The sequence below is a fragment of the Artemia sp. Qi Xiang Cuo genome, chromosome 7, assembly GCF_049724085.1.
Source record: "Artemia sp. Qi Xiang Cuo chromosome 7, ASM4972408v1, whole genome shotgun sequence".
Lineage (NCBI taxonomy): Eukaryota > Metazoa > Arthropoda > Branchiopoda > Anostraca > Artemiidae > Artemia > Artemia sp. Qi Xiang Cuo.
The window spans coordinates 49,469,600-49,482,170 of record NC_142800.1 but is presented as its reverse complement, the minus strand read 5'-3'; the positions used below and the strand labels follow the sequence as shown (position 1 = coordinate 49,482,170).

Genomic DNA, 12,571 nt, shown 5'->3' with positions numbered 1-12,571 from the left:
AAGGTTTTAATAGAAAGTGTTGTTGTAGAAACTTCAAAAGGGCTCATTCGATTGGAAATTGAAAGGGCTAGTGCCCTTTTTAATAGTCGAAAGTGTTTGGATGGCAACTAACCCACCTCTCACGCCCACCATTTCCCCAAACAAATCCAATCAAAATTCTGAGATAGCCATTTTGTTAAATGTAGTTTAAGATTCTGGAAATTAGGTCTTTGAGGACGACAACCCCCCCCCCCCCGTCCCTCAGGGCAAGGGTTGTAAGTTATGCTCTGGGGTCAAATAAGGTCTTATAGAAAGTTTTGTTGTAGAAACTTCAAAAAGGGCTCATTCGATTGGAAATTGAAAGGGCTAGTGTCCTTTTATATAGTCGAAAGTGATTGGAGGGCAACTAACCCCCCTCTCACGCCCACCATTCCCCCAAAGACATCCAATCAAAATTTTGAGATAGCCATTTTTTTCAACGTAGTTGAAAGTTCTGGAAATTAAGACTTTTAGGATGACAACCACCCCCCCCCCACAGCCCTCAGAGTAAGGGTTGTAAATTATGCCCTGCAGGCATATAAGTTTTTATAGAAAGGGTTGTCGTTGAAACTTCAAAAAGGGCTCATTCGGTTGGAAATCGAAAAGGCTAGTGCACTTTTTCATAGTAGAAAGTGATTTGAGGGTAACTAACCCCCCTCTCAAACCCACCATTTCCACAAACACATCCAATCAAAACTTTGAGATAGCCATTTTTTTTTCAACATAGTTGAAAGTTTTGAAAATTAGGTCTTTGAGGATGACATTCCCCACAGAGCCCTCAGGGCAAGGGTTTTGAGTTGTGCCCCGGGGGCATATAAGGTTTTTATAGAAAGTGTTGTCGTAGAAACTTCAAAAGGGCTCATTCGATTGGAAATTGAAAGGGTTAGTGCCCTTTTTAATAATTGAAAGTGATTGGAGGGCAAGTAACCCACCTCGCACGCCCACCATTTCCCCAAATACATCCAATCAAAATTCTGAGATAGCCATTTTGTTCAACGTAGTTGAAGATTCTGGACATTAGGTCTTTGAGGACGACACCCCCCCCCCCCCCCACATCCCTCAGGGCAAGGGTTGTAAGTTATGCTCTGGGGTCAAATAAGGTCTTATAGAAAGTTTTGTTGTAGAAACTTCAAAAAGGGCTCATTCGATTGGAAATTGAAAGGGCTAGTGTCCTTTTATATAGTCGAAAGTGATTGGAGGGCAACTAACCCCCCTCTCACGCCCACCATTTTCGCAAACACATCCAATCAAAATTTTTAGATAGCCATTTTGTTCAACGTAGTTGAAAGTTCTGGAAATTAGGTCTTTGAGAGTGACCCCCCCCCACAGCCCTCAGGGTAAGGGTTGTAAGTTGTGCCCTGGGGGCATATAAGGTATTTTATAGAAGGCGTTGTTGTAGAAACTTCAACAAGGGCTCGTTCGATTGCAAATTGAAAGGGCTAGTGCCCTTTTTAATAGTTGAAAGTGATAGAAGGGAAACTAACCTCCCTCTCACGCCCACCATTTCCCCGAACTCATTTCAAGTTCAAGTTCTGGAAATTAGGTCTTTGAGGATGACATCCCTCACGGGAAGGGCTGTAAGTTATGCCCTGGGGGCATATAAGGTTTTTTATAGAAAGTGTTGTCGTAGCAACTTCAAAAAGGGCTCATTCGATTGGAAATTGAAAGGGCTAGTGCCTTTTTAAATAGTCAAAAGTGATTGGAGGGCAAATAACCTCCCTCAAAATTTTTAGATAGCCATATAGTCAAACGCAGTTCAAACGTCCGGAAATTATGACTTTGAGGATGACAAACTCCCCCACAGCCCTCTGGGCAAAGGTTATAAGTTATGCCCTGGGGGCATGTAAGGTTTTTATAGAAAGCGTTGTCGTAGAAACTAAAAAAAGGGCTCATTCAGTTTGGAATTGAGAGGACTAGTGCCCTTATTCATAGTCAAAAGCTATCGGAGGGCAAATGCCCCTCCCCGTGCCTATCATTTCCCCAAATACTTCCGATCAACATTTTGATATAGCCATTTTGTTGAACGTAGTTGAAGGGTCTAGAAATTATGTCTTTGAGTATGACACCCGCCCCCCACACCCCCCAAGGCTAAGGTCGTAAGTTATGACCAGGGGGCATCTAAGGTTTTTTATAGAAAGCGTTGTCGTAAAAACTTCAAAAGGGGCCCATCATTACCGATCAACATTTTGATATGGTCATTTTGTTCAACATAGTTGAAAGGTCTGGGAATTATATCTTTGAGGATGGCGACCCTCCCCCATAGCCCTCAGGACAAGGGTCGTAAGTTATGACCTTTGGGCATATTTTTATAGAAAGTTTAGTTTTTATAGAAAGTTTTGTCACAGAAGCTTCAAAAGAGGCTCATTCGATTGGAAATTCAGGAGTAGTGACTTTTATATTAGTCGAAAGTGATCAGTGGGCAAGTGCCCCCCCCCCACGCTCATCTTTTCCCCAAACACTTCAAATCAAAATTTTGAGATAGCCATTAGCCATTTTGTTCAACGAATTTGAAAGGTCTGGAAACTATGTCTTTGAGGATAACAAATCCCCCCAGCCCTCAGGGCAAGGGTTGTAATTTATGTAATTTAGGCATATAAGGTTTTTATAGAAGCATGGTCATATAAACTTCGGAGGAGGCTCATTGGATCGGTAATCAGACGCTCTAGTGCTCTTTTTAAGAGTCAAAGTGATAGGAGGGAAAATACCCCCCCCCCCACACACACGTCATATTGTCCCGAAATGCAAGTAATAGAAATTTTGAGATAGCCATTCTATTCAAAATAGTCTAAATATAATATAACAAGGCTTTTGGGGTTAGACAAGCCACAGAGATTTGGGTCAAGGGTTGTAAGTTATGCCCAGGGGGTATTTAAGGTTTTTATGGAAGGGATGGTTGTTTAACTTTAAAACAGACACAGTCTTATTCCTTGAAAAAAATATATATATATATATATATATATATATATATATATATATATATATATATATATATATATATATATATATATATATATATATATCCTCCATCCAGTTATCTTGAGCGTGGGAATACAATTTATTAAGCACTAAAACCAGACATTTTACTATTTTAGTATTCACTTTGAGTACAAGCAAAAAAGAAAAAAGAGATAAGAGGGGATCATTTCAGAGCATTGGACAGCTAATCATTTTATCTTTAGATACCTAGATCCTACTAGAATTGAACAAAAGTTTAAGGCAATTTAAGGTAAACCAGACATTTCACCATTTTAGTTTTCATTTTGAGTACAAGCAAAAAAGAGCAAAGTAGAAATAAGAGCGGATCATTTTAAAGCATTGATCAGCTAATCATTTTATCTTTAAATACCTTAGATGTTACTAGAATTGAACAAAAAAATCCTACGACATTCTAACAGATAATTTCGAACGCTGTACGAGAGGGTGGTGGCCTATCCTAGTTTAAAGTAATTTTAAAACATAAGTTGTAATCGTTATATTGCTACGTATGAATGCAACGATTATACGTTATGAATATGGTTAAAATGCCATGTTTCACAGAACATGAATTTTTCTGAGATTAACCCTATTTATTAGAACTAAAGGAAAACATACAAACACACGCAAGAGAAGATCCTAATTTTTTTTTTTTTTAAATGTGCTTAAAGTGAAGACCTGATACATCAAAAAGTGTTAGTTCAGGCACAACCTTTCTGGGGGAGGGGAGGGGGGTGTATTTCGACATGGTTTTAACTCCACGATATATCTTATCTATTAGCCCAGATTTTGAAACTCTTTTTATACTCAAATAGTTATAAGACGACAGCTAATCATGATGGAAAACTAGATTACATTTGATCATCCACAGCGTCTCCAGATGCACCACCCATAGAGTCAAAGCCTGGTATATCCCACATATTCATGAGTGGCACTTCATCAAACATTGATATCATTGGTGCTCTATAGCTCATGTCTTCCTCTTCATCAGAAACCGTTTCCTCTATGGGACCAGCTTGCTTATCCATATCGGGCTAAAAAGAACAAATATTTTATACTTCAGGAGGATAAATACCCATTTCAACGGAAGCTGCCACCCCTTCAACCCCTCTTTCTTAATGCAAAACATTCACATGCGCTTCATTGAAAAACAATACACATTTCCAAATTTTCAATTTATTCCAAAGTTTCGGGAATTAATTGGCCATTAAAACATTTTTAATTATAAATCAGATGCATTTGTGGCATAACCTCACGTTTTATTTACCGCTCAAGATAGTTTTTGGATAAGAGCCAGGGGGTGTTCCATCTGTTAACAATTTCAGGCTATTTTTCAAAATTCCCACATATTTGTTTTTGGAATAATGTTTTACCATTAATATTAAATGAAATAATAATCAACATCCACTGAATTAGCTTCAAATGACGAATCTTCTTCACTTGACAGTTTTTTCAAAACGCGTTCCTATATTTTCGGTTACTTTGGGCTACGGTTCGTTCTTTACTAGGATTCCCCTAAAAAAATGTAAAATGATAAGGATGTAAATTAATAGGCAATTAATATCTAAATGTAGAAAATCATGCTGGAAATCGTAAAAGTTTCGAAATTTTGGAGAGAGATAGGCCCTATGAGTACGTGCCTACGGGTCACTTCGTTTGCACGAAAAATATGACAACAAAAACAAGAGCTACAAAAGTATTTTTCTGCTCTTGTTCGTACTTCTGTGAAACTGCATACTCTTTTATTCCTTCGTCTTTACGCATACTATGAGACCTGGTTAAAAGAAGTAAAGGAAGAAAAAGGGCCAAAATAGATTAACAAAATAGAGTAGGAAATCAAAATTTTCATTCCTCATAAAAACGTACAGTGGGCCAAGGAACTATGCAAAATTAATGTAAAACCACCTAAATCTTCATAAATACTATCAACTGCACTTAATCACAGATCGTGCCTAACAGGAGAACTGTGCTCAGTAGATGAAAAAGAAATAAATCCTTAGCTTTTCCTCGCTTCAAATTATTCTGTGGCTTGCCTGTATCCATGAATAGTTTTAAGCGCTAAATCATAATTTACTTTCATAGAAAACCTTTCATAATGACATTAAAGTTAAAATGCAAAGCTAATCCGGGGGACGAGTTGTGGATGAATAATTGTAGGTCATTATCAGCTCTAATTGTATTTTTCCTTTCAGTTAAAAATTTTTTTCCAGACTTTTTTAATTTGTTGTTTTCTTTTTTTTCAAAACCGGTTCCGATAAATAACATACATCAAATGATAAGGTTACTCGACATACACAGAAGAAAAATCCCCGGTTAGTTATTTTTTTCTTCTCGAGATTTTTCTGTTTACATGGATTATCATTTGAAGATCTCTGCTCTATAGAGCATAATATTTCGTTATTAAAGCAGACAGGTAGAGGGGGTTAGAGAAAGTGCATAGAATTAGGGCATAGTATGTAACGTGAATTTTGATTCTGAGTTAAATGCAAATAGATATTACACAACATAAAAAAAAGAAAACCAGACAGTAGCCTATTGACAAAAAAAAAGAAAGTCATTGAAAACTCGTTCAAACGGCAACGGGGTCTAATTAGCACCAATTTTCTAGACTGTCGCCGCTTTGTAATCTTGTTTCATAAAACGACAGAACTTGTAAGTTCTGTCGCTCTTTTGGAGAGCGGGAAAAAGGAAGATATCAAAACCTCTCAGTTTCAATAATCAACCTGTTCAGGTGATAGATCACCAGCTTTTGGTGTCTATATTTGGCTTTTTACAGGAACTTAAGGTGGAGGGTTGCTCAAATTTTCTTATGCTATTTTTTTCTGTTTTTGCCATTTCAACAATGTAAAAAACGCATTTGGAAGTTACGACCTGAAAATTTAATTTTGGCATTTCAGAAAACGAGCAGAAATCATTCTTTGTATAAGGGGGACTACCACCACCTAAACCTCCCCATGGTTAAGCTAAAGTTAAACTTTGACTTTAAATTCGAGCAAAGACGAATTAATCGACAAATTATGCAGATAATAATTGAAATTAATAGGGAAGTTGTTCCAAATTGGATTTTTATGAAGACTTACCCTGAAAAGCCCTTCCTCCTTGTACAGTTAGTTGAATGTTACATACAAGTTTCACAGTTTTTACTGACAAATTTGAAGCAAAGTTATACTAGAAAATAGGGAACTTGGTGAAATCTTAATTGATGAAATTTCGCCGATTTTTGTATTTTTAAGTCCAACTTTTAAGTCCGACATTTTTGTTTTTTTAAGGAATCCAATTATATGAGTACCTTGTCCTATTGGCGCAAGTTACTATTGTAGGCTTGTTGCAAAATCCTAAATTTTGCAGGGAAAATAAACCTTAGTATCCACTTCAAAGCATATAATTAGAAAAATAAACAAACAATTATTCCCCTTTTTTACATTTATGGCATTTATTTCCGATTCCTCCGTATTTAAAAAAATTTATAAAGTAATATAAATGAGAAGATTTATTACTTTTTGAAGCCCAAAACAGAGACTAGTTCGGAAGTCCTTTTTTTTTTTTTTTTTTTTTTTTTTTTTTTTTTTTTTTTTTTTTTTTTTAAGGATCAAAAGCCGGATCCCATAAACATCTCAAGCCTTGTAAATACCTACCACACTATCCAATATAAAAGCAGAAGAATAAGGGGAATCAAACTTTGTAGGTTCATGGACATCGTACTCCACATTTGCCATCATTGGAGAAAATGGCGAATCATTCCTACTGCTGCTGAATAACGGCATATCTTTTATAATTGGATCTTGTCCCAAAAAGGGTCTTTCAAGGGACAATGATGGAAACCGTGCAAAACAGGAGTCAACCTCTGGCTTTTTCCTAGAAAACAACATTTATCTAAATATTTGCACCAAAGATATGAATAAGAACAACAACCGTGGCTAAGCATGTCCGGGCATTCTCATTTAAATGATTAGACATAGGCGTAATGTGGGAGATAGATAAACATATGGTTCTTCAGATGTCCATAGAAATGATACGATGAGTTCGATGAGTTAGTTTTATCACACTGCAGATAAAATTATTACCACGCATGCGCGCAATTTTGTGCAACGTCTTAAGATGAAATAGTTTATGAATCTTGTTTCCAACTAGTAGTGTCTGTTATTTAGAAGCTACAATTAATTGCGCAATCCTCTAAATTTAGAGAAAGAAAAGATTGCGTAAAACGGGTCCGACTAAGTCTGTGCTATGCATAAACACTCGTGTGTTTTTAAGGTCGTAAAAAACTTAGACAACGGACCCAAACAATAAAATGATCAATAAAAATGAAGGAAACATAAAACAGGCGCCCTAGTATGATATGCATCCAAAATTATAAACTCTATTATGATTTACTGCAAAATACTAGCTACAAATCATTGTTAATTAAAGCATCTTCTTCCCTAGTTATATCGCTCTGCCAAAAATTGACGCTTATTAATAGCTCAAGCGCGCCTCACATTCAATGAGCTATACTAAAACATAATCAAAACATTAAAAGCTTAGATAGCATTAAGTTTCTCAGGCGAAACAAACTATACCATTGTCATTTAATGCTTGAAATCAGAAGGTCAAAACTGATCAACTATACTGGAAAGGAACAGAAACAATGTCTTTAACCTTGTTCTTGAAGAAAAAAAAGCACAAAAGAAAAAGGAAATATACTGACTTCTTCGGTGAGGGTTAATGGCCAAAATTTCCACCTCCCCACTAAAATACAAAAAAAAACTAGGGCAGCTTTTTTGCCATTAAAAGGAAAACGAAGCCCTTCTAATAAGTATCAGAATTTTAGGGATCAGTAAAAATATATAAGTATAAAAAAATCGAGAAAAAACGTTTTCAAAGAAAGATAATTTGAAAGGTTAATTTGAAACTAAGATGAGCGGAAATAAAGTGCTATAATAATTCAAACTTAAAACGAACAGAAATTACTATCTATACATAAATGAAACCATAAAAAAACCAAAATACCAATAAATAATCATATCAAACACGAAGAAAACAAATACTACTATAGATGACAGGACGAACCCTAAAACGAAGAGAAATCAAAATGAGTAGTCCAGTCAATCTTAAGATGAACATAAATTATCACAAACATGAGATGTATTACCACCCCCTCCCCCCAGACCTTCTAGAGGCAATAGAGTCACTTGCGCTCAACTGAAAATAATTTGCATTTGAAGCAGTGTACGTTTTTTTTTGTCACATCCCCCACAACATTCCCTTAAAGTTTCAACTTATTTGCTATTAGCCGTTCCTTACATTTTACCGATACACCTTTTTGACAACGTTGATACACATAGTAAGTTTTGATTTGTTTCAACCTCCCCTCAAAATTCTCTGAAAGTTTCAACTTCATACCTTTAGTCGTTCCTGAGATATTGCAGATACGCCCTTTTGAACCAAATTAAAAGACACTATGCGCATCCAAGGTGCCATAAGGCCGTTGTAAAAATAACCATCGTATCAACATAGAGATTTACATAAAGCTAGCCTATAATGCCCAACAATTTTCTACATGCTCCATACTTACCCTGAAGAATCTTCCAGGCCATCTAATTGTACCATAACATTTACTCCCAATCCTTGAGAGTCACTCTTCATCATTAATTTACACGTCCAAAAGCGCTATCTCATAAATCCTTCAATATTTCAAACATGAGCACAAATAGAAACACACCTTCATTCATGCACTGACACACTGGGGATCAACAAAGATAAGACAGTCCCAATTTTAAAGGCAACTGGGGATGTAAGGCATTTTGATTAAAACGATTAGACGATTGTACAGATTATATAAAATACGAATAACGTTTCTTTACACAGGAATAACTGCTTCCTCGAAGTTTGTCAAGTTCAATTAGAATATGCGCGTGAATCTCCGAGTCAAAGAAATAATAGGCATCGCGACTTCCTAGAAAAAATGACTCTCCTAAATTATCAGCATCTACCAAAATCCACAAGAGTGCCGTCAGTATGTGAGTGCACCCTATACCATTGTCAAACCAAAAGGTTTCTTTTTATAAATCCTAAAATTTCGATCCAGAGTGCCATTTGTTGATTTTATTGTCACTTCGACGACTATTGAGGTGGTATAGAGCACCTTAGCAGAAATCATCTTGTGGTATTAGTGCTGTCAGTGAAATACATGCTAAGCACGGTGGATATCAGCTTCAAACCCATTTGCAGCTTAGGATGCCGATGACGTTTTACTCAGGGAGTAGTACCTTCAACTTTCAACGTACTAGAGATTCTGAAACTCATCTAAAAATAGGTAAGGTTACCACTCAGTGAACATCTTTCTGTCTTCCAACTGCCTCTACCACTCCATTTAAGGTGTTCGAGTTGATTTTCATTGATGAAATAAAGCAGGAATGTTACCAGACTCCAAAAACAAGTTAGGTTCCATTATGGTATTGGTTTATGAATGCTCTTACAGCTGTGGCTAACGCCTTGATTAATGCGAATAGTGCTGGTGACAATTCAGAATTAGCAGGACACTATGTTCACAGGATATTTGATTCGCTAATACACTCTGCAGTGTTTCTTTTTTGGCAAAAAGACGGATGAATTATTCCGTTGTTGTTGCACTTCATGACAGGTTTCCCAGTTCGAAAATCCAGTTGAAACTACCCCTAGACAAACTTTCTCTACCACATCCAAGTGATCAATTTTTTCCTGTAAAAAAAGATTAAAGACTCAGTGTCGCATCTCCTACATTGCTCAACAATTGCGTTCTTGACGGACACTCACAATGTCTGTCATCTTGCATGTCTTGTATGTTGTATTGCGTCAATTTGTCCTTCATCTGCTACGCAGATAACATTATGAATATCACCCGTGCTCTGCACAGGTTTCATATATTTTTACCCCTTCGCCAGAAAACATGCTAAGATCTGGCTCGAATTCAATCCTAAAAAGCCCTAAGTTTTACAAATCAACTGGAAAGAAGTTCCTCTGAGTCTTTGCATACTCCTCGATAGTACCTTGATCAAACCATCTGACCAAATAACATCTTGGACTACTGATTTGCTTATCCCTCAAACAATCATGTCAGCTTATACTGTCTCAAATGCAACGCCCCATCTACGCCATTTACGCCCCTTTATCTTGGCCAAACGCTGATTTAATAGGACCAATATTGCCGCACTGTATAGTACAATCGCAACGCCTCATATTCTTAACAGCTCTGGGTTTTGTAAAACACAAACAGACAAAATAAAACCCCGTGCAGCTTCTTCTGATTTACAAAATATCTGCTTAGACTCTCACCTTGCACTAAGAATTTAAAGATTAACAAGAAATAGAGGAAAACGGACGAATTGGAAACCACACAAGACGAGATAAAACGGTTCAACCAGAAAAGTCAGTCATACCAATGGTGGCCAATACTCGTAAGGTAGTTTCCTTATTTTGTGAATATGTTGTTTTTTCTCTTCTTTTATCTATTTTTTTTTTGTTCTACGGTTGTTAATATGTAAGTGCTTACTTTTTTTCTTTTATTTATGGTTTTTGCTACGTCTATGTTGTAATTATTAAACTTGACGGGCTTACAATAAATTCATTCATTCATTATTTCAAATTGAAATGGAGGCACACAACATTTACCAATAAGCTAAGATATTATATACTGCAAAAAATTGTAGCAAACGTTATTGGCTAATTTAGTGAGGATTTTAATGTTTTTTTTTGCTTCTTAAGGGAAACTGGTCAATCAGACAACTTCTAAGTCACCATTATTCACACCTTCAATCAACCCACCAAAAATTATGATACGTATGACTAATTTAGGTGATATAGAAATACTTCACTCTTTTCCGCATACTGAGACCTAAGTAGGCTAAAAAATGACGAATGTTGGTAGTCGACATTTTTATTTTGCCGACTTGAAAACGAATCTCACAGCGTCCACGACATTTTCTTCATCCTTGACTGAACTAAGGAAGAAATCCTGTAGATTTCTTTAGCAAATTAAGATGTCACCTCTGGAGGCCAATAGTACGATTAACAATAAATTATTGTTGTATTCTGGTCAGCATAACACTGAAAGTAAGATTCATAACTGCTTTAGAAACGATATTTTCCGCGTCCATCTTTTCCATTCATCAAGTCACGATCGTAAGTCCAGAAATCAAAAGCTCGTAGCACAGCCGTTCTTATTTCACCGATAAACCATCACACAAGTAGCTGCTGGATTACGGGTCCACTGCTCGAACGCTGAGTATGAATAGCCACAGAAAGGTCCGTGGCTGGAGTTAGGTGTATGATAACAATCAGATGCAAATCACTATTGTTGCCTTTAGTATTTCGAGGAAAATCGTAGAAATTTCGAGGAAAAATCATTCAATCGGAAATTGAAAGATCTAGGGTCTTATCTAAAGGCTAAAACTGATCTTAAGGGTTATTGCCTTATGATCATCATCGCCCTCTAAAGGCCCGTGAGGTTACGGAAAAGAAGGCTGGAAATCTTATTTTATCTTCGATTAATTTATTTGCTCATGCAAAGAGAACTTTAATGAAGGCACAACTTCGTTTAAGGTACAAGGAACAAACAACCTTAGTAAAGCAGAACTTTTGAATGTTTACGAACAGGAATAAACCGTACGATTGAGGTCCATGAGTAAGTGCAATAATATTGTTAAGTGTAGAATTACATTTAACATTATTAGCGTCATCACTTCTTAGGCTTTTTTTAAAGGCAATCGATCAGTTCTGAATTTCTTTCAAAACAAGTACTTCCACAGATTCAGCATAATTTACCCTTTCCCTTTCTTCGGAATGAGCTTTTAGTGCTGCTTACAGCATGCTTTGAGCCAGACCAATGTTCCAAAATTCCTTCTTTTCTACTGTTTTTTCCAGACGTTATCCTGCTTCTTCCAGAAGATTATCACCGATTTCTTTCTTCTGTTTAGCCATCTCTTTTTTTCGTAAAATGTCTGACTCTAGCTTGCTATTTTCAGCTTCCTCTCGACCAGGTCCAGAACTGCCAGTTTGGTATCTTTCTTTTCAGCTTCAAGCTTTTCTTCTTCCAATTCATCCTGTTTTCATCCAATAAGGTAAAGTTCATAGCTAGCTCAAGCTGATTTAGCCAAACACAGTAGCTTCTTTGTGATCAGCACAAGCTTAGGTTTGTTCTCATAGTTGCGCAGAGCATCAGCAAAAAAACTTTAGCGTTCAGGGTCCAGTCCTCTGAACAACTCTGCATACTAGCTCCACGTGTGCCCTTCCATGGCAGAGCGAAAGAGCTGCTCTAACTACTCAACCCAAGGCCTAATATTTCACCTCCCCACCTAATGTTTTCAGTTCTAGGATCTTTTATGAATAGCTATCGATTCGTGTAGCGGTCGTGGGTGGTGACACAATGTCCGACTGTAATAATAACCATTCTCCCTGGACTTTCTCTATGTTCGTCTCAAACAGAAGTTCTCTTGTAGAGAACATCACTCTTGTAGAGAGTATCAGCAGCAAAAACTTTAGCGTTCAGGGTCCAGTCCTCTGAACAACTCTGCATACTAGCTCCACATCTGCGCTTCCATGGTAGAGCGAAAGAGCTGCTCTA

The 12,571-nt window shown here is 36.8% G+C and overlaps 1 protein-coding gene across 1 annotated transcript in view; it reads right to left on the bottom strand.

The window, feature by feature from the left end:
• The window catches only part of LOC148950370 (uncharacterized), a 186,788-nt gene that overhangs the window by 8,412 nt on the left and 165,805 nt on the right, over window positions 1-12,571 (bottom strand). Inside the window, exons 11-12 of the mRNA XM_089091851.1 lie at window positions 6,627-6,846; window positions 3,847-4,025 (exon numbers count right to left, since the gene is read on the bottom strand). Coding sequence (XP_088947977.1) covers window positions 3,847-4,025; window positions 6,627-6,846 — 399 coding nt within the window. The remainder of the gene's footprint in view (window positions 1-3,846; window positions 4,026-6,626; window positions 6,847-12,571) is intronic.